General features: G+C 40.2%; 1 protein-coding gene across 2 annotated transcripts in view; it reads right to left on the bottom strand.

Moving 5' to 3' along the window:
* The window catches only part of FRAS1 (Fraser extracellular matrix complex subunit 1), a 513,532-nt gene that overhangs the window by 226,234 nt on the left and 265,912 nt on the right, over positions 1-21,386 (bottom strand). For both annotated transcript variants that reach the window (XR_010751479.1, XM_066384281.1), the window contains exons 18-19: positions 20,291-20,467; positions 1,356-1,496 (exon numbers count right to left, since the gene is read on the bottom strand). Coding sequence is in view for 1 of the 2 variants with exons in the window: in XM_066384281.1 (XP_066240378.1) it covers positions 1,356-1,496; positions 20,291-20,467 (318 nt within the window). In the remaining variant the exon portion in view is untranslated. The remainder of the gene's footprint in view (positions 1-1,355; positions 1,497-20,290; positions 20,468-21,386) is intronic.

The raw sequence follows: 21,386 nt of genomic DNA, 5'->3' as shown, positions 1-21,386 counted from the left end.
AAGCAACCCACCAGGGGCCTAGCGAGATTAAAAAGGTGCTAGGGAAAAAGAATATTCTGGAAGAAGTCTCATATTGATCTTCAATCATCTAATCTATGTTCACATTAAATTTCCTCTTTGGAGTTTGAGGCTACATGAATCTAACAAATATTAATTTATTTTTAAACAGTTTACAAATTTACTACCTGTTTTTCTGATGCTAGAAATACATGTAATATAATTTTGTAACATTGGGCTTTTTCCTGTGAGCTGATTTCAACCAGTGTATTTTTAGAAATAAAATAGTAAACATGATAGAAGCTATTTAGTCTTTTTTCCCCACTGTAGATACAAGAAAACAGTGCTACAATGAGGTGCTTAAATTTTAGTATTTTGTCAATTTTAATAAAACTCAACATTTATCTCAACTAGTAATTTCTAGAATCTCTGTCAATGAAATATGAAAGTGCTCTTTAAAACATACAGGACTGACCTGTCAAAGAAAAAAATAAATACCTCACTCCTTTTGCTTTATTGTATTAGGCTGTAGCCAAGGAAAGTGGACTGAGAACTGCCGAGGTCACGCCCAGCGCCTGATCCCACACAAATGCATTCGGGCCGGCGGTACTCTGTCTCCGTGATGACTACCGTCAAATCCAGCCCTCACTGTGTGCTCCGGGTAAAGTGGATTCTAATTTTCCACTGCTTCCATGCCTCCTTATTAGAAGAACTGTATTTCTCCTGTTCCCTTTACTCCTACAAGTTCAAGGTAGGGATTTACAGGCCAACCCTTTAGCCCAGGGGTCCCCAAACTTTTTACACAGGGGGCCAGTTCACTGTCCTTCAGACCGTTGGAGGGCTGGATTATAAAAAAAAACTATGAACAAATCACTATGCACACTGCACATATCTTATTTTAAAGTAAAAAAACAAAACGGGAACAAATACAATATTTAAAATAAAGAACAAGTAAATTTAAATCAACAAACTGACCAGTATTTCAATAGGAACTATGGGCCTGCTTTTGGCTAATGAGATGGTCAATGTCCGGTTCCATATTTGTCACTGCTAACCATAACAAGTGATATGACACGCTTCCGGAGCTGTGACGCGTGCGTCCCGCGTCATAGGAAGTAGTACCGTATGTGAGCAACGCTGCGCTTTTCACTGACCACCAATGAAAGAGATACCCCTTCCGGAAGTGCAGCGGGGGCCGGATAAATGGCCTCAGGGGGCCACATGCGGTCCGCAGGCCATAGTTTGGGGATCCCTGCTTTAGCCCATGGTATGGCAAGCTTTCTAATTACAGGGTCTGGATGCACTGTGAAGACAAAACAGGGGTATTGGGAATATGCCCCAGCGTGCTGCACACTCACCTGTACAACTGCCTCCCTGGTTGAAGTACCCATCCGGGCACTGGGAGAGGCACTGCCCATCCATCAGCACATGGGAAGGCCAGCAGGCTGTGCAGTCATGCGGGCTCTTCCCTGCACACTCGAAACAAGACTGGTGGCAAGCTAGGAAGATGAAGCAGAAAAGATAATCAGGAAAGCCACCGCGTGACAAGTGTGGGAGCTCTATCTCTCCAGTTAGCGTTCCTGGGTCCAAACACATTCTGCATATTCATTTCATCTTCCCAAGGACACATCTCACATCCAATGCTATGTTATAGGTACCCATAGGTGCAAAAAGAAGTGTGGATGCAAAGAGAAAGAAAACATCTCTGCCTGCCTACATCAGCCCTTTAAGGGTAAAAGGAATATTTACATAATTGCCCAAGTGTGTCCAGTGTATTAATGATGCTTTTTTTCTTTTCTGTATTCCTGATACTTTGACATCGAGGCCCTGGTGGTCCTGGAGAGACTGCACCTCTCAGAGTTAGCTGAGTTCTAGAGATGGTACATGACTAGGCTGTGAGTATGTCTTTTGTATGCACACTAATCACTCTAAAGTCCATACACCCCTCACATCCTCTATCAGGGTTCACACTCAGGACCACTATCCTCCTGCCCCAATCACTCCAATGCCAGGTACCAGACAACGAGAAAGAGCCCCTACACCCTACAGCCCACTGAAATTATTCAAACTAGCCAATCCTTAACCTGTTCACCCTGCCTCACTTATTCTTTCCTGCGTCTCCCCCTCATCCCCTCTGCCTCCTGACTGCTCTGTGGCTTCCCTGTGTGGCCCCTCTGTGCAGTGCTGTGCCCTCTCCTCTTGGGGACTGGGACTAACAAGCTATGTGCTCAACAGCAATTGTGTGCTAATCTGTTAGCCTTACCACACCTGAGTGATAATATACAATATAACTTAGACCGTGATACAGCCTGATATTCGCCTCCAGTCGTTCATTCACATGTTACCGACTGTCATGGGAGCTAGGTACTGGCAATGCAACAGTAAGAACTGGTTCTTACCCATGTAGATGGCCCCCTGTATTTAAGGGCACCTTCTATCCAATGGACACGATCCACTCAAAGTCTCCTCTGTGCCTCCTCTGTTACCTGTATCAAATACCCAGAAGACTCACAAACCAACAACTTGGAAGACCCGGATATGATTTTACACCTCTGCGGTCTCCATTTCTACCATGCCCCAACAAAAAGGTCCCCTACAATCTTGGATATGCATGGGGCTAAAATAAGCAAGGATGCCCTGGTCCAGCAGTACCGGGTGTTACAGTGTTAAACCCTTGTTATATGGCTGGTTTGTGGCTGCTGTCCAAAGCCTTCTAGTGTTCCCCTCAGCCGTGGCCCGAGCCTCGCACTCCCACTCATCTATAACCCAGCACCTAAGGGGTTAACACCGGTACCAGGAAGTCCCAGGACCTTGTCCTGATCTAAGGCCAGTACCTATTCTGAAGGGGCAGTTCTCATGCCTTCCTCCTTGGTAAATATTTTCATTATTATCCCTGAATACACTGTATAGCTTTATATCTGTGTAACAGTATTTATTACTATATGAAAATCAGAGTGAGAATCGCAATTTAAAAATAACTTCTTTTTTCCCCCTAAATGGCCTTGTTAATAGCTTTCTTAGCACAAGTCACAGAAATTTTTTCCTAAGTATTTTCAGAATCACTGCAAAACGATTTCATCTTTAAAATATAAACAGTGTGGGGACTGTCGGAGGGGTAGGGGGCAAGGGGAGGTGGAGACTTGATTTGGGGGGTGCACACACCATGCAATATACAGATGACGTATTGTAGAACTGTGCTCCTGAACCTGTACGATTTTATTAACCAACGTCACCCCAAAAATTCAATAAAAAATTGCAAAAAGAAAAGAAAAAGAGATGTAGAAGCAAGATCAGAGATCCTTGTGTGCTTGTTTTGAAGATGGAGGAAGGGGTCGTGTAAGTGGCCCTTAGAGGTTAGAAAAGATAAGGACACAGACTTTTTTCCTAGAACTCCCAGAAGAAGGCAGCCCTGCTGACACCCTGATTTTAGCCCAGTAAAACCCCTGTCTGACTTCTAACCTATGGACCTGTAAGACAATAAATATGTATTGTTTTAAGCCTCTAAATTTTTTTTAGTTAAAAAAAAAACAAGTAAATTGAAGTTTAAGCAAATATTATAAAAGAAGGGTACACATTAGCCATTATTTAAGACATGTTTAACACAAAAATGAAACAGCATATAGTGGAAAGTCAGGTGGCAATGCTTCAATAACAGCTAATTATACTGTCAACACAAGCTTTCCAGGGTAATCTGGAGAAAGCAATGAGAAGCAACACAATATTTTCTATTTAAATACACTTTTGGTAATACTAATATGTTTATATTAGACTTTACAAGATTGCTAAAATCCCTACTTCTTCCTGTTATACCTCTCTAAAAAATAGGAAATTAAAGCATATCATTCTGAAATGGAAAATCAGAGATACAAATCAATGTATTATGAGCACAGAGCCTATTTTATTTCATTCCATTTGGTCACAAAGTCAATGTGATAACCTGGCTCAATGAGAACAAAGATAGTATTGAATTCTAAAAAGGAACGCAAAGAGGACAAAAGAGTCGAAAGGCTGATGGACCAAGAATCCCAGGAGAAAGTCCCCTTGCCACCCACTGGATTGTAGAAACACACCCCAGTGAACATCGCCGTGGCAGACGTCAGAACTGCCTTCACTGGAATGTTTATGAACCAAGTAGCCAATGAGCCAGGCAGCTGCCATGTGGCACAGAGGGGAAAGGATAAGCTGGGGACCACCCTCTCCAAGTGCCCTTTTCTCTACATGCTCTGTTTCTGTTAGCACAGGCATCTCTATCTGTGTCTTTAAAACCAGCTTATAAAACTTCAGTTCTGTGCTGGTTGTGGAAATGTCTCCATCATCTCAGTGACTTTTATGAGGCTTGGTCATTCCATGGAAGCTGATTTCATAGCAAGACTTCTGGTCTGAAATCTAAGATCCTTCAAGGAAGGGTAAGTTCATTACAAACTACATATGAAAGAGATACGGAGGAAGGTCTATGAATCATTTTTCCACTAGTTCTACAGTTTTAGACAGTGGCTTTCCAATTGATGGCTAAATATATTTTCAAAGAAGCAGAACTGAGCTGCTTAAGTACTAAAAGTACTGGCACTAAAAGTGTCCTTAGATGGTTGTAAAGTCCAGCCAACTTGATGACAGTAAATGATTTACCTAAAACATTATTAATTTGTGTTCATTCTATTTTCTATTTAAATTTCAGACAGCTAACACTACTACTTCTTTTCCCCCCTTTTTTTTTTTTTTTTTTTTTTTTTTTAAATAAATTTTTATTAATGGTAATGGGATGACATTAATAAATCAGGGTACATATATTCAAAGAAAACATGTCCAGGTTATCTTGTCATTAAACTATGTTGCATACCCCTCGCCCAAAGTCAGATTGTCCTTCGCCACCCTCCATCTAGTTCTCTGTGCCCCTCCCCCTCCCCCCCAACCCTCCCCCTGTCCCCCCTCCCCCCACCCCTGGTAACCACCACACTCTTGTCCATGTCTCTTAGTCTCATTTTTATGTTCCACCAATGTATGGAATCATGTAGTTCTTGTTTTTTTCTGATTTACTTATTTCACTCCTTATAATGTTATCAAGATCCCACCATTTTGCTGTAAATGATCTGATGTCATCGTTTCTTATGGCTGAGTAGTATTCCATAGTGTATATGTGCCACATCTTCTTTATCCAGTCTTCTATTGAAGGGCTTTTTGGTTGTTTCCATGTCTTGGCCACTGTGAACAGTGCTGCAATGAACATGGGGCTACATGTGTCTTCACGTATCAATGTTTCTGAGGTTTTGGGGTATATACCCAGTAGAGGGATTGCTGGGTCATAAGGTAATTCTATTTGCAGTTTTTTGAGGTACCACCATACTTTCCTCCATAATGGTTGTACTACTTTACAGTCCCACCAACAGTGAATGAGGGTTCCTTTTTCTCCACAGCCTCTCCAACATTTGCTATTACCCGTCTTGTTGATCATAGCTAATCTAACAGGGGTGAGGTGGTATCTCATTGTAGTTTTGATTTGCATTTCCCTAATAACTAATGAAGCTGAGCATTTTTTCATATATCTGTTGGCCATTTGTATCTCTTCCTGGGAGAAGTGTCTATTCATGTCTTCTTCCCATTTTTTTATTGGATTGTTTGTTTGTTTGTTGTTGAGTTTTATGAGTTCTTTGTAAATTTTGGAAATTAGGCCCTTATCTGAGCTGTTGTTTGAAAATATCATTTCCCATTTAGTTGGCTGTCTGTTTATTTTGATATCAGTTTCTCTTGCTGAGCAAAAACTTTTTATTCTGATGTAGTCCCATTCATTTATCTTTGCCTTCACTTCTCTTGCCATTGGAGTCAAGTTCATAAAATGTTCTTTAAAACCCAGGTCCATGAGTTTAGTACCTATGTCTTCTTCTATGTACTTTATTGTTTCAGGTCTTATATTTAGGTCTTTGATCCATTTTGAATTAATTTTAGTACACGGGGACAGGCTGTAGTCGAGTTTCATTCTTTTGCATGTGGCTTTCCAGTTTTCCCAACACCATTTGTTGAAGAGGCTTTCTTTTCTCCATTGTGTGTTGTTGGCCCCTTTATCAAAGATTATTTGACCATATATATGTGGTTTTATTTCTGGGCTTTCTATTCTGTTCCATTGGTCTGAGTGTCTATTTTTCTGCCAATACCATGCTGTTTTGATTATTGTGGCCCTATAATATAGTTTAAAGTCAGGTATTGTAATGCCCCCAGCTTCATTCTTTTTCCTTAGGATTGTTTTGGCTATTCGGGGTTTTTTATAGTTCCATATAAATCTGATGATTTTTTGTTCCATTTCTTTAAAAAATCTCATAGGGATTTTGATGGGAATTGCATTAAATTTGTATATTGCTTTGGGTAATATGGCCATTTTGATTATATTTATTCTTCCTATCCAAGAACAAGGAATATTTTTCCATCTCATTGTATCTTTTTCGATTTCCCTTAACAATGCTTTGTAATTTTCATTATATAGGTCCTTTACATTTTTTGTTATGTTTATTCCTAGGTATTTTATTTTTTTTGTTGCAATCGTGAAGGGGATTATTTTTTTGAGTTCGTTTTCTAATATTTCATTGTTGGCATAGAGAAAGGCTATGGACTTCTGTATGTTAATTTTGTATCCTGCGACCTTACTGTATTGGTTTATTGTTTCTAATAATCTTTTTGTGGAGTCCTTCGGGTTTTCGATGTATAGGATCATATCATCAGCAAAAAGTGATACCTTTACTTCTTCTTTTCCAATATGGATGCCTTTTATTTCTTTGTCTTGTCTGATTGCTCTGGCCAGAACTTCTAGCACCACGTTAAATAAGAGTGGAGAGAGTGGACAACCCTGTCTTGTTCCTGATTTAAGGTAGAAAGTCCTCAGTTTTTTGCCGTTTAAAATGATGTTGGCTGATGGTTTATCATATATGGCCTTTATCATGTTGAGATATTTTCCTTCTATACCCATTTTGTTGAGAGTCTTAAACATAAAATTGTGTTGTATTTTATCAAAAGCCTTTTCTGCATCTATTGATAAGATCATGTGGTTTTTGTTCTTTGTTTTGTTGATATGGTGTATTACGTTAACCGTTTTGCGTATGTTGAACCATCCTTGAGATTCTGGGATGAATCCCACTTGATCATGATGTATTATTTTTTTAATATGTTGTTGTATTCGGTTTGCCAGTATTTTGTTTAGAATTTTAGCATCTGTATTCATTAGAGATATTGGTCTGTAGTTTTCTTTCTTTGTGCCATCCTTGCCAGGTTTTGGTATGAGGGTTATGTTGGCCTCATAAAATGTGTTTGGAAGTATTGCTTCTTCTTCAATTTTTTGGAAGACTTTGAGTAGAATAGGAACCAAGTCTTCTTTGAATGTTTGATAGAATTCACTAGTATAACCGTCTGGGCCTGGACTTTTATTTTTGGGGAGGTTTTTAATAGTTTTTTCTATTTCCTCCCTGCTGATTGGTCTGTTTAGGCTTTCTGCTTCTTCATGACTCAGTCTAGGAAGGTTGTATTGTCCTAGGAATTTATCCATTTCTTCTAGATTGTTGTATTTGGTGGCATATAATTTTTCATAGTATTCTACAATAATTCTTTGTATATCTATGATGTCTGTGGTGATCTCTCCTCTTTCATTTTGGATTTTATTTATTTGAGTCCTGTGCCTTTTTTCTTTGGTGAGTCTTGCTAAGGGTTTGTCAATTTTGTTGATCTTTTTAAAGAACCAGCTCCTTGTTTTATTGATTTTTTCTATAGTTTTTCTGTTCTCTATTTCATTTATTTCTGCTCTGATTTTTATTATCTCCTTTCTTCGGCTGGTTTTGGGTTGTCTTTGTTCTTCTTTTTCTAGTTCCTTAAGGTGTGAAGTTAAGTGGTTTATTTCGGCTCTCTCTTGTTTGTTCATATAGGCCTGAAGTGATATGAACTTTCCTCTTATTACTGCTTTTGCTGCATCCCAGAGATTCTGATATGTCGTATTTTCATTTTCATTTGTCTGTATGTATCTTTTGATCTCTGCGCTTATTTCTTCTTTGACCCATTCATTTTTTAGAAGTATGTTGTTTAGTTTCCACATTTTTGTGGGTTTTTCTCCCTCTTTTTTACAGTTGAATTCTAGTTTCAAGGCTTTATGATCAGAAAATATGCTTGGTACAATTTCAATTTTTCTAAATTTGCTGATATTGTCTTTGTGGCCCAACATATGGTCAATTCTTGAGAATGTTCCATGTACACTAGAGAAAAATGTATACTCTGTCGCTTTGGGATGAAGTGTCCTGTAGATGTCTATCATATCCAGGTGTTCTAGTATTTCGTTCAAGGCCACTATATCTTTATTGATTCTCTGTTTGGATGACCGATCTAGAGCCGTCAGCGGAGTATTGAGGTCTCCAAGTATGATTGTATTTTTGTTAGTTTTTGTTTTAAGGTCAATAAGTAGCTGTCTTATATATTTTGGTGCTCCTTGGTTTGGTGCATATATATTAAGGATTGTTATGTCTTCTTGATTCAGTGTCCCCTTAATCATTATGAAGTGACCATTTTTGTCTTTGAGTTCTTTTTCTGTCTTGTAGTCAGCATTATCAGATATGAGTATTGCTACACCTGCTTTTTTTTGGGTGTTGTTTGCTTGGAGTATTGTTTTCCAGCCTTTCACTTTGAATTTGTTTTTATCCTTGTTGCTTAGATGTGTTTCTTGTAGGCAGCATATAGTTGGATTTTCTTTTTTAATCCATTCTGCTACTCTGTGTCTTTTTATTGGTAAGTTTAATCCATTTACATTTAGTGTAATTATTGACACTTGTGGGTTCCCTACTGCCATTTTATAAATTGCTTTCTGTTAGTTTTGTATCTAGTTTGATTCTTCTCTTTTGTTTTTCTATCATTTGTTTCTGTTTGTTTGTGTTCCATACTTCTTTCCTCTGTTGCTACCTTTTTTAAGTCATGTGTTTTTGTGGTGGTTTTTTCTAGGGTGGTTACCATTAAGTAATGAAAAGGGTACCTACCATATTCATTGTAGTACCCTATCTTATAAGTATTTCTGCACTTCATCGTCCTTTGCTACTGTTAATCTCCATTCTCTCCCCCCTTTTTTTTCCTTTGTTGTCACAGTTTAAGTTTGGTTTTATTGTGTTCTTGGTGGAGCTGTTACTTGTGGTGTTGTTTTCTTTTGTTCTTTGAATCTGGTTGGAAAACCCCCTTTAGTATTTCCTGGAGTGGGGGCTTTCTGGTGATAAATTCTCTCATCTTTTCTGTATTTGTGAATGTTTTTATATCTCCTTCATACTTGAAGGATAGCTTTGATGGGTATAGTATTCTTGGCTGAAAGTTCCTCTCTTTCAGGGCTTTAAATATTGGGGTCCACTCTCTTCTAGCTTGTAGAGTTTCTGCTGAGAAATCTGATGATAATCTAATAGGCCTTCCTTTATATGTTGTACTCTTCTTTTCCCTGGCTGCCTTGAGAATTTTTTCTTTGTCATTGGTTTGTGTCATCTTTATTATGATGTGCCTTGGAGTGGGTTTGTTGGGGTTAAGAAAACTCGGTGTTCTGTTTGCTTCTTGAATTTGAGGCTTTAGTTCTTTCCACAGGCTTGGGAAGTTCTCGTCTATTATTTGTTTGAGTATATTCTCCATTCCATTTTCTTTCTCTTCTCCCTCTGATATACCTATTATTCTTATGTTATTCTTTCTGATGGAGTCAGATAATTCCTGTAGGGCTTTCTCATTTTTTATTATTTTTGAGTCTCTTTCTTCTTCTCTCTGTTGTGCCTCAAGTTGTTTGTCTTCTATTTCACTAATCCTATCTTCAATCTGGGTTGTTCTGCTAGCTAAGCTTGTTACCTCGTTTTTCAGCTCGTGAATTGAGTTTTTCATTTCTGTTTGATTTGTTTTTATAGTTTCAATTTCCTTGGTAATATATTCTTTGTGTTCATTGAGTTGTTTTCTGATCTCCCTATATTGCCTTTCCGTGTTTTCTTGTATATCTCTGAGTATTTTTAAGATTTCTATTTTAAATTCTCTGTCATTTAGCTCCAAGGCTTCCAATATGTTAAGTCTTTTCTCCATAGATTTTTCCACATCTATTTGTGTTACCTCTCTTTCTTTTGTATCCATAATATTCGATTTCCTCTTTCTTATTGGCATCTGAGGGTGGTCTTGTTGATAGCACTAATTAGAATTAATAAAGAGTAAAAAGTAAAAAACAAAAAAACAAAAAAACAAAAAAAACAAAAACAAAAACAAAAAAAAAACCAAAAAACAAAGGGTAAAACACCCCACAAAAAAAAAGCAGTAATAATTTATTATTTCCCCCTTTTTTTTTCTTTGTTCTCCTTCCCTCCTCTCCCCTCCTCATTTTTCCCCCTTTTAATGATATAAAGAGTAGTCCAGCCTCCCTAGTTTCATATCGTATAAAATTTCCTGGGTTTTCATGTCATGACAATTTTGAGGCAGGCTTTTCCCATATTATGATGTAAATGTGAAAACCCTCTAGGACAGTGGTCTCCAACCTTTTTTGGGCCACGGGTCGGTTTAATGTCAGAAAATATTTTCACGGACCGGCCTTTAGGGTGGGACGAATAAATGTATCACGTGACCAAGACAAGCATCAAGAGTGAGTCTTAGACGGATTTAACAGAGGGAATCTGGTCATTTTTTAAAAAATAAAACATCGTTCAGAATTAAATATAAATAAAACGGAAATAATGTAAGTTATTTATTCTTACTCTGCGGACCGGTACCAAATGGCCTGGGAGTTGAGGACCTGCTCTAAGATATACCAGAAAAGTACTGTCATCAGAAGCAAACACTGAAACAAGTGAAGTCAAATAAAATCCATCTCCCTCTTTCCCTCATCCTCCTTTCCTTTATTCTCATTCTTTTTTCTTTTCTTAATGAGCATGATGTAACTAAATATATTGAGAATGCTTCAAGAGTAAAAATCACCTCTTTTCCCTGGAATTTTGGCAGCAAACTTTCCTAATTCTCCTATCTCTGTGATAATTTTTGTTGAGTCTTTCTCGATTTACATGAATCTCATGAATATTGGATGTAAATTGCACCCAAAATTGCACCCTCTAACCTTTTCTTCTCACTCTGGGGCAAACTTATCCATAGCTTTAATGATGACTTACATGCTGGTGAGTCCTATATTTATGTGTACAGTTCTGACTTTTACCCTGATCTCCAATCATATAAATCTAACTGCCTAAGGGATATTTTTACATGGTGTTTTTTTTATCAGTATCTCATACTCCAAATTTCTACAGAACTACTCACTACTACTTCCAGGCTTAGCCCACATCTAAGCATGAATTATGACATCACATTCTTTCTGTCCCAAGCTGTACTTACCAGCCACCTTCAACCCCATATCCTCTCCCATATCTGGCCTTCCTTATGTATCCCCTGCATTTCTTTTGTAGCCCACCTTTCACCAAGACACTCATGCTGAAAACCCTAGCCTTGTCTATCGCCATAACACAGCCAAGATATATTGATTTTTCCTTCTCAAATCTCTGCCACATCTGTCTCAACTTAACCACCCCCAGCCCTACTCATGATACGGATTTGTGTAAAAGCTTCCTAACCATCCCCACTCTGCTTCTCCCACTTGCCTGACATACAACCACCACACAGATCTTTATAAAATGCTACTTGACCAAATTATTCCCCTATGACATCTTTTTTTTCTAAGTTAAATCTAACAGGTAAATGTACCTGTTCCAACTTACACACAAATTCAACTTAAGAACAAACCTACAGAACCTATCTTGTTCATAACCCTGGGTCTGCCTGTACTTTAAAAAAGAAATTATTGACATGGTTTCAAGCATCCCATTCACTATAACACCCTCTACCTACTGCATCGTGGCCCCATGCCCCATGCAAGTCTCTTTTCTACCTGTTTCAACCCCTTTGCGCCCCTTCTCCCCTCCATCCCCCCTTTCCCTCTAGGAATTGCTACCCCATGATCTGTATCTGTGTTATGTGTATATAATTTGGCTAATCCCTTCACCTTCTTTGGTCTCGTCCTCTCTTCCCTCTTCCCTCTGACAGCAGTCCATCTTTTCCTTGTGACCCCGCCTCTTTTCTATTTTGCTCCTCAGTTTATTGTGTTTATTAGATTCCACATATAAGTGAGATCACTGCCTGGCTTATTTCACTTAGCGTAATAATCTCCAGGTCCATCCATGCCACCACAAAAGGTGAGATTTCCTTCTTTTTCCCCTGTGACATCTTTTAATGATTCTCCAATACCAATCGTGTCAACTCAAAGCTCCTCAGCACAGCACATAAAGCACTTCATGACATGACTCACCCCATGTCTCCAGTATCAGTCCCCACAATTTACTGCTTTGGCCTTTACACTGTAGGAATACCAAATACACTGTACTTCTACAAACACACCATGCCTTTGCACCTGCTGCTCCCTTAGCCTAGAATACCCTTTCCCACCTTGTCCCCTGATGAACTCCTATTAATCCTTTGACAGCCTGACGATGTCAAGTTTTCCCTCTATAAATCCCTCCTCATACACTGTCTGCCAGACAGGGCCAGTCTCCTTTGTTTGGGCTCTTTCTGCACCCTGTGTCTACTGCCATTCCAGCGTGTATCCTGTTCTTTTAATTACTTGTTCAGATGTGAGTCTCCCCTACTTGATCACGCTTCCCTTAAGGCATGGTTATCTTTCTATTCCTAAAGCCTAGCACGCCCATGCTATAAAAGCAGGAAGGAGCAAGGGAAGAAGATGGCACATTACCAGAAGACATGTATTTGTATAGCTGATGTTGGCACTCTAGGGAGCACATTCAAGAGCAGTGCTTAATATAGAAGCCATGTCTTTTATTCAATTACTGTAAGGGAACCCCAACTTCATAAATAGTAACATGTTCTTAAGCTGAGCAGGCAGACTCACGCCCATTAATTTCTTTAATTGAAACTCTTTGCCTCAAGGCCTTTGGTGAGTCTTAGCAACAACTAAATAGATCAAAATACTCACAATATACTTCCGCCCATTCCCCTAAAGCAAGGTAATTAATTGACCAAAATAATTAGTGAATTTCTTATTTTTTAAAAAAAATTGTTGTTCCCATCCAAAATGGTGACCCTGCAGGCTCCTGAACTCAGTTCCTCCCACAGACACACATGGGACAGCTCCCTCTGAGAGAATTTAGACTCTAGCCAGTTCCTCCTACACAACAAGCAAAGGAGGAAAAACCCGTAAGGACATGGGTAGGAAAGGCCGAGGCACTGTGGCCATATACCCTGTCCCTCAGGACAGCAACATACAATCCGAGGGAACTCCCAACTCCCAGCTTCTCCCCGAAGAGTGAAGGATTTAGACCCAACATCTAGTGCCTCAACTTTTGGGACTTGGACCTGAGGCATTGGTCCCCAAAACTGTAGCTCTTAAAGTCAATGGGGGCCAGCACCCACACAATCCATAAGACTAGAGCAAACAAAGAAGCAGTTCTTCAAGGTTTTGTAAATACTTGTAGGGGTTACTCCTCCGAGACTCAGTGCAGAGGCAGCAGTCAGAAATGCTCGTCTCCCAGACTTTCCCTGAAACAGACGTATTTGTGAATCTTAAAAGCTACAGCCTGGCCCTGGCTGGGTAGCTCAGTTGGTTAGAGCATTGGCCTAATACACCAAGGTTGTGGGTTCGATCCCTGGTCAGGACACATACAACAATCACCCAATGAATGCTATTTAAAAAATTATTTTTTTAAAAATTGTTGTTCCCATCCAAAATGGTGACACTGCAGAGGACAACAAATTGATGTTCTTTGCTCTCTCTCTCTCTCTCTCTCTCTCTCCCCTTATACTTTCTCTCTAAAACTCAATTAGTAAATAATTTTAAAAAACAAAAACAAAACACCAACTGTAGCCTGAAGGTCAGACTTGTAATTTAACAAGACTGCCTGTGATCGTCTGTCTTCTGAGACCTGGGAAGCTGGCGAACACTATATTCAGCTTTCCCTCTACCCTGCTCCAGGTTCCTGGTGCCTCCCTGGATAAAACTGGTGTACATGTAATGTCTAAAGCATGACTTTTGCAGCCGCCACCCAGAGGACACAGCCCTTGACAGCCTGGCTCTGGTGGCCAGTGGGACTTGAGTTCCTAGATTCAACAGGACGGAAGCAAACAGAGAACAGCTGTTAACCGGCTGTCCCTCTTGGGCTCAGAGGGAGTGAACATAAAAACACCCATCATCTCTCAGTGACCCCCCAAAGAGGCATCCTTAGAACTTTAAAAGTTGCTGCCTAGGAAAAGAGGACAGAGGGAAAGGGGATGATAGGATGGGATAAACCTGAAGGGAAGGGGGGGCGCTGTAGGGAGGGGGACAAGGCAGATGTTGAGGGGAATAGGGGGAGGGGGGATGCATTCTGGGTGACCCTAGAATCTATGTAAATACAATGAATTAAAAAATAAATATAAATAAATAAATAAAAAATAAAATAAAAGCTGCTGCCTGAAGGCCCAGCTTCCAATCAGCCTGCATCTGGGTGCTGCCTGAGACCTTCCCCTCGGGGCCACTGACAGCCCTTGGCACACACTCAACTACTGGGAGCCACTGAGAACAAAGACAGTAGCTTGAACAATCAAACATTTGAGAGACAACCATGGGCTATGATGGCTTAATCATAAGGTTCTGGGGGGGGGGGGGGCAGGGGGCAGGAATCATGAGTGAAGGTGGTCAAAATGCACAAACTTCCAGTCATAAGATAAATAAGTCTTGGGGATGTGATACACAGTGTGGTAACTATAGTTAACACAACCGTATTGTATATTTAAAAGTTGCTAAGAGAATAAATCTTAAACGTTCTCATCACACATCAAAAAAACTGTAACTGTATGTGGCAATGAATGTTAACCAAACTTATTGTGGTGATGATCATTTCTCACTACATACATAAATCAAATCAATATGTAGTACACCTTAAACTAATATAATGTTATATGTCAATTATATCTCAATGAAACGGGGAAAAATGTAAAAATGAATATCGAACCTATATTAATTTTGTGGAATTTTGCCCTAGACTGTAAGAACTAGCTTAAGAAAGGCAATAATGCTATCGTCAAGGCTGGAAAATGAGGCTTGGGAAAATTTAGTTGCTAAACTTTCCCCCATGTTTACCGGCCCAAAGTGCAATGGTTGACAATGGGAAGGCTGCGGAGGTGGGGGAGGGGCCCCCAAACGTTCGCTCCCCCTGCCTTCTTTTTTGAAGCAGTTTCACTGACATAATACATTAGGAAATATGTAAGTAAAATTCATTATTGCAGGACAGAGTTCATTTTTAAAATAAAGCTCGTAACGTCTTCAAAATTATATCATTTTGAACCTCCTGCTGAACTGTGTGGGAATTGAAAGAATCCATCAATTTGCCACAGAATCGGGGCAATTATGTGGCTAAACTAATCATCCTGATCATGTTCATTTCCCTTCCTGGGCACCACTGCCAAATGGTTGACATGGTGATTGAACTGCATCATTAATTGAGATGGCCTGGCCTGAAATTCAATTGTAAAGCTCTACGTGCGAAATGAAGAACAAAGCATCTGGGCTTGGAAAGAAGAAAATATTTCTTAAGCAACTGTGTCCTCTATTAGATCCAGGATCCTCCACGGCTACATTATTCTTTAGTTGGTTCCTTCTAAGCCTCATTTGCTTCATCTATAAAATGGGAGTAAATGTAAATTCAGAGGACCTCCAATAAACTTTTTGGTTGTAAGGAATTGAAAAACTATAACACACTCTGTGTGTGTGTGTGTGTGTGTGTGTGTGTGTGTGTGTGTGTGTGTGTGTGTGTAAAAAAGATTCTCTCAAGATAGAGGGGTCACAGGTAGGATTTACAGATAAAATGAAAATACCTAGTTAAAATTGAATTTCTGCTAAACAATAAATTATATTTTAGAGTATGTCAGGCAACATATGAGACATACTTATACTGAAAAAGAATCATTTTTTTAATTTGCAAAATAGAGGGTGAAGGAGACATAGGTTTACAGTGTGAGCATGTGAAACAGAGTTTATTCTTGTATTATTTATTAATTATTGTATTATTTTCCATACAAACAACTGTAAAACTACTTTTGCCCCACCTGATGTTTTTATTTCCTCATTCTATATTTTTATTTGCTAAATCTGGGTAACCTAATAGTAGAGCTTTTTCTTATTTTTTTTTAAGTTGCTGTAATGTGTATAATGCTGGCAATGAGAATAAAAATGGGATTTTTCTAAAACTGCTTTCCTTAGAAAAAGCATACCTGATAAGGTGATGTGCTTTCCCTTCTTTAATTAAGAGGCTTTCCTTAATCTCCGATCAATGGGCCAGGAGCAGCCACCTGGCCTGAGGGCCTGTCAGAACCAGACACGCAGGCCCTGCCCGACCTACTCCATTTGGATCGACCTACTCCATTTGGATCGACCTACTCCATTTGGATCGCATCTCAACAAGATCCCCAGGGGACCGCAGAGAGAAGCTCCGCTCTAGAGGTCTCAATAACAGCTAAATCCTCACTATAGCTGAATCCTTCACGAGAGAGAAAAAAATCCTCAATAAAAAAGGAAAGAGAATCTGAGACTGAGTTGAACAATGTGACCCAAAGCCAGGGGCCTTAGTGAGAGAGAGGAGAGGCCTCCTGGTCCTCTGCTTGTCCATCCACTTGGGCTGCCACGGGCACAGGCTGCACAGTCACTGACTGGGAGGCACCACCCGATAAATGGCCACTAACCCGGAGTGCAGCAGAGTGGCCAGACCCAGCTCTCAGAGGGGCATGGAAAAGGAGTGGGGAAGATAGATGAGAAAGTACAGGATGCTATTTTGATGTTGTTTTAGAGGGCATGGGTTTTTACTGACTTGTAATTTGTTTTATTTTGTTTTGTTTTGGCAAGAGGGTTGATGCATGTTTCTTGGATTTTGTTGGATCTATTCTAGATAAAATTATTATAAATCCTTCTTTTAATGAATCTTAACTGTTAATATTTAATAAACATAAACAAATCTGGTCAACTACCAAATGCCTTTAAAGAATCTCACAATTAGTAACAGACTCTCCTTTGTACTGGCAATTCCAGCCACACTTTGACAACACATAAAAAAAAGGATGCATGATATCAAAGTTCCATCTCCTGAAGTTCCCAAGTTCATTTTGAAGAATGAGCCAAAAACACAGGACAATCACATTCAGGGGGCTGTCCCACCTTGCCAGAGCACTCCCGCTTTGGAGGCCAGCTAACCCCCCCCCGCCCCCCCCCTTACCCTGTGTGGGCATCATAGCTCAGAACACTAGCCAAGTGTGTGCCTTGAGTTTTGCTGCTGTTGTTATTCATTGATTTCTTTACTATCCGTTTCTCTCGCTATAATATGAATTCCACAAGAGCAGGAATTTCATCTGACTCACTCATGAGTATTCTGCCAGTGTCTGGACAATGCCTAACACCCAGTGGGCACTTCATAAACATTTGTAGAGGAAATGAACAAAGATAGACTCTCTTGCAGCTACTAATAGTGTTCTCTTTTGTCACTGTTTGTTAATTTTCTATTTTTTCATCCTTCAATCACAGACTTGGATTATAGTCAAATATCTCAAATTTTTGCTTCATCTTCCAGTAGGTAATGCCGGGTTTTGTCTTGTAGTCAGAATGGAAATCTTTATAATAAACCTGACACCATTTCAGACTCTGAGTAAATTGCTTCTTCCTCTAATGCATCTGCTCCTCACTTTCATTAGCTGCAGTAACATTCTAACCACTCCGTGCTGCAGTCTCACAGAAAGGAAGAGGGAGAGTTCCCAGAAGACAGTTGTTTTCTCCTCTTTATATAAAAACATCTGAGATCAAAGGTGCCATAAAATAAATTCCTAATGCCACATACAGACAAACTCCAACCTTTCTAAATGTTGTGCAAAGAGTCAAGGATATTTCTGGGAATGTGTGAGGAGCCCAAGGTAACCTCACAGCGCTCCCAGACCTGACTTCACAGACAACACTTCAGCAGAATGGAAAATGGAACCGATTTTGGGAAGGCAGAAAGGTTTCCAGAGACAGGGGATGAGTGACAGGAAATACATCAATCAACACACTTAATACTCAGGTAGGGTTCGACACAATTGGTGGTTGCACTCAGTTTCCCAGTGGAATCTTGGGCAACTCAATTAACCTCTTTCTGCCAACATTCTCATCGCTTATAAATTGAGCACAACAATCTATCTAGCAGAGATTGCACAGGGATTTGGTAATAAATGGGAGCAGACAGCGATGTGTGTGATACCTAATAACATTATATTAACTAGCATGAAATCATGGGGCTGCAAGGACTCAAGAGGTCAGTCTAGTCCATTCACCTGGGACCACAATTAAACCATTCCAGAGGGATTAGACTCTAATCCTTTTTTAAAATGTCTGTATAAAGGAATTCCCAGAAAACACCCCTTTGTCACTTTATGATGTCACAATCTTGCAGCCTCAGCACACTGTGCTTCTGCCCCGCCAGCAGCCATAATGGAGTAGCACCCTGGGCTGGAGCACAGACACTGGAGTCAGGCTGACTCATGCCTCCACTGGACCCCATTCTGTGCTGGCTACATGACTCCCTTCCAGCCTTAACCTCTTCCAGGCTGTCTTCTTCTCTAGTTGGGCCACTGGACCCCACAAGGTTGGTATCAGGATCTAAGTGAGTAGACAAATACTGCACACTTCACAGTGCCTGGCTCACGATTTGTATACCAAACCACCAGTAACATTATTTTCTGGCTGAATAACCCTAGTTACTGTAATCTTTATTTACAACATAACTTTTAAAATGGTAATTATTTCGTTTTTAATGCAGTGCTCAAAACTGTAGAAAGAAGCCAACTGTGCCTGGGCAGATTTCCCCTGCACTCAGAGGGGAAGGCTGTGTGGGATGTGCCTTCCGAAGGCATTGGCAGTCTCAGCAGCCACACAGATCCCCGCAGTTCACAAGCGGTTAGGGAAACAGTGAGGGGAGGGTAAGGGACCGCAGAGAATGTGGGCAATGCACACACGGCAGTCACCAAGGTGTCTAGAGAGCAGGAACCCTCCCCCAATTTCTAGGTACCAATGTAAACCCCCCAGGGGCTCTGGTGCTTCCCGGGGAGCAGGAAGCTACCTCTATATCCCTATGGTGTTCCTGAACATGAGTATATGGACTGAAGTTTATACCAACTGAGCATGGGGGCTTTACAATTTGCCAAGCACTTTCACATTCCTAAAATCCTTCTGCCTTGGCAAAAAGCCAGTGTGAAAGAAAATTATCCCTATGCTAGCGCAGTGAACGCAAAGGCTCAGAGAGCTTAAGTGTCTAGCCTGGGGTCCCCGTATTCTAATTCTGCCTGCTTCCTACTATGCCATATGACTCACTGCATCCAAAATCTTTTAACCTAACCTTGACATCCCACATTTCCCTGTGAGGAAGCCACTTTAATAAGCGAGACTGCAGGATACAAAATTGCATCTGCAGCATGTTTAGAGTTATGTTGTAAAAATAAAAACTCAAAGCAATGTATAGGAAAAAATCCTCAGATATTTTATAGCAAAATGGTAAAGGCAATTGGATTTAGGTGGTAGGTAGTGGGCACATTATTTTTGTACTTTTTTCTACATTTAAATTTTCTTTAATGATACATATGTTAGGTTTACAATGGGAAATATGAGTAATAATTTTTTTCAGGTAGCTTGGGAGACAAATAATTCACCCAACAGCAAGGCAACTTCCTGTAGGAGCAGAGAGGAGCTTCTCTTACCTCCCAAGAGATTATATATATATATACATCTCCCTTCATCTCCTCACCACGCATAGATGATCTAGCAATTAAGCCAAACTATTCAGGATGGCATCAATTTCCTATAGACAATATGCCAAGGAAATGACAGAAATCATTTCTAAATTTTGACAGAAGTCCAAATTTTGCCTTGAAGGAACCAATCACATTCAGAGTAACAAATTAGAAGAAATAATAAATAGAACTCTACACTGAGTACTAAGTCTTTCTTAGCTCCCCATACCAACCTCTTAAAGAATTCCTGACTAGAACTACTGAGTATAACTTTGGGGACAGTGGTGTAAAGGCACCAGATCTCTCAGATCATCTGTGATTCACAAAAGGAAGGAGGACCCCAGCGGGGGGCCCTCGCTGGCACATCAGTCTTCTGAGTCAGCCATAAGCATCCTTGGAACCATCCTTACGTGGAAACAAAGCTCTTCCTGCCTGAGGTTCTGCCTCACAGGGTCTCTTTAGAAGCAAATACCTAACAATTTCTCAAATCGTGCTCACTCACCTTCACACAGCCCAGTGTTCTGCAGGTAAAACTGGGCTCTGCATGGGGACCGGCACGTGCCAGCGGTGATGTTTGCCCCAGGCAGCTGCTCAACCTGCAGTCCGTCCTCTGGCTTCTTACACTGGGTACAGCGAAAGCGCTCTGGACCCACACATGTTAGGCAGGAAGAATGACAGGCTGCCAACAGGAATAAAAAGCAGAAAACAATCCAAAGATCATGTATTTGTTGCAACCAATAGGAGTCCATCCTTAAATCAAAACCACTTAGAGAAGTTCGCCAGAGACATTGTTCCAGAACATTGTTATTCTAGTGTGCTGTACAAATCACAGGGTGATAATAATAACATCTGTAAGGGGCAGAGTGAGGGTGAGGTTAACTAGTCCTTTCTCTCAGGACCCTATTGGCTTGATTCTCCAGAGAAACACAGTCACTGAATGGCGATTTAATACTATGTCCTCTGTTTTTATTGAAGATTTTAAGTACCAGTCACATAAAGGCCATTACTATATTTTTGCAAAAATGGCCGTTGTGTTATTGTCCATTGTGCTATTTACCACCTACTATAGTGCTCACAAAAATTAGGGGATATTTTATTGCTTCATATTTATTTTGAAATATCCCCTAATTTTTGTGAGCAGTGTATATAAGGGTCCAGGCAACAATTCCTTTTAGGGTTTCTGTGCTTTTCTGAGCCAGGAAGAGGCCCCTTTGGAGCGGTCACAGGAACTTCCCAATCCATGGCTGCTTCTTGCCACCCTGGTGACTGGTGAAAAGCAGAGCCAACTAGAGTCCTTGAATCACCTCAGGCCCACATTTTCATCCCATCAACTTCCCTGTTTTATCAAAGACTCACTACATTTTCCTTTCCTTAATATTTATGGCAGCTGTTTGTTTTAAAAACATTCTGCTTGTAACTACTCCTAAGCTCTTCTCTAAGGTGCCCTGTGCATAAATAAATATAAGTTAATTTCACTTGGAGTGTTTGCTCCCAATGTGCTCGTATCAAATGGCTGAAATGATGCCGCCCTCCTGAGGAGCCCAGAGCCTTCTGGGCAAACAGCTATTTGAGATTTCCCACTCTGCTCAGCCCAGAGT

This window comes from Saccopteryx leptura, chromosome 5, assembly GCF_036850995.1.
Source record: "Saccopteryx leptura isolate mSacLep1 chromosome 5, mSacLep1_pri_phased_curated, whole genome shotgun sequence".
Taxonomy (NCBI): domain Eukaryota; kingdom Metazoa; phylum Chordata; class Mammalia; order Chiroptera; family Emballonuridae; genus Saccopteryx; species Saccopteryx leptura.
This window is presented reverse-complemented; position numbering and strand designations above follow the sequence as displayed.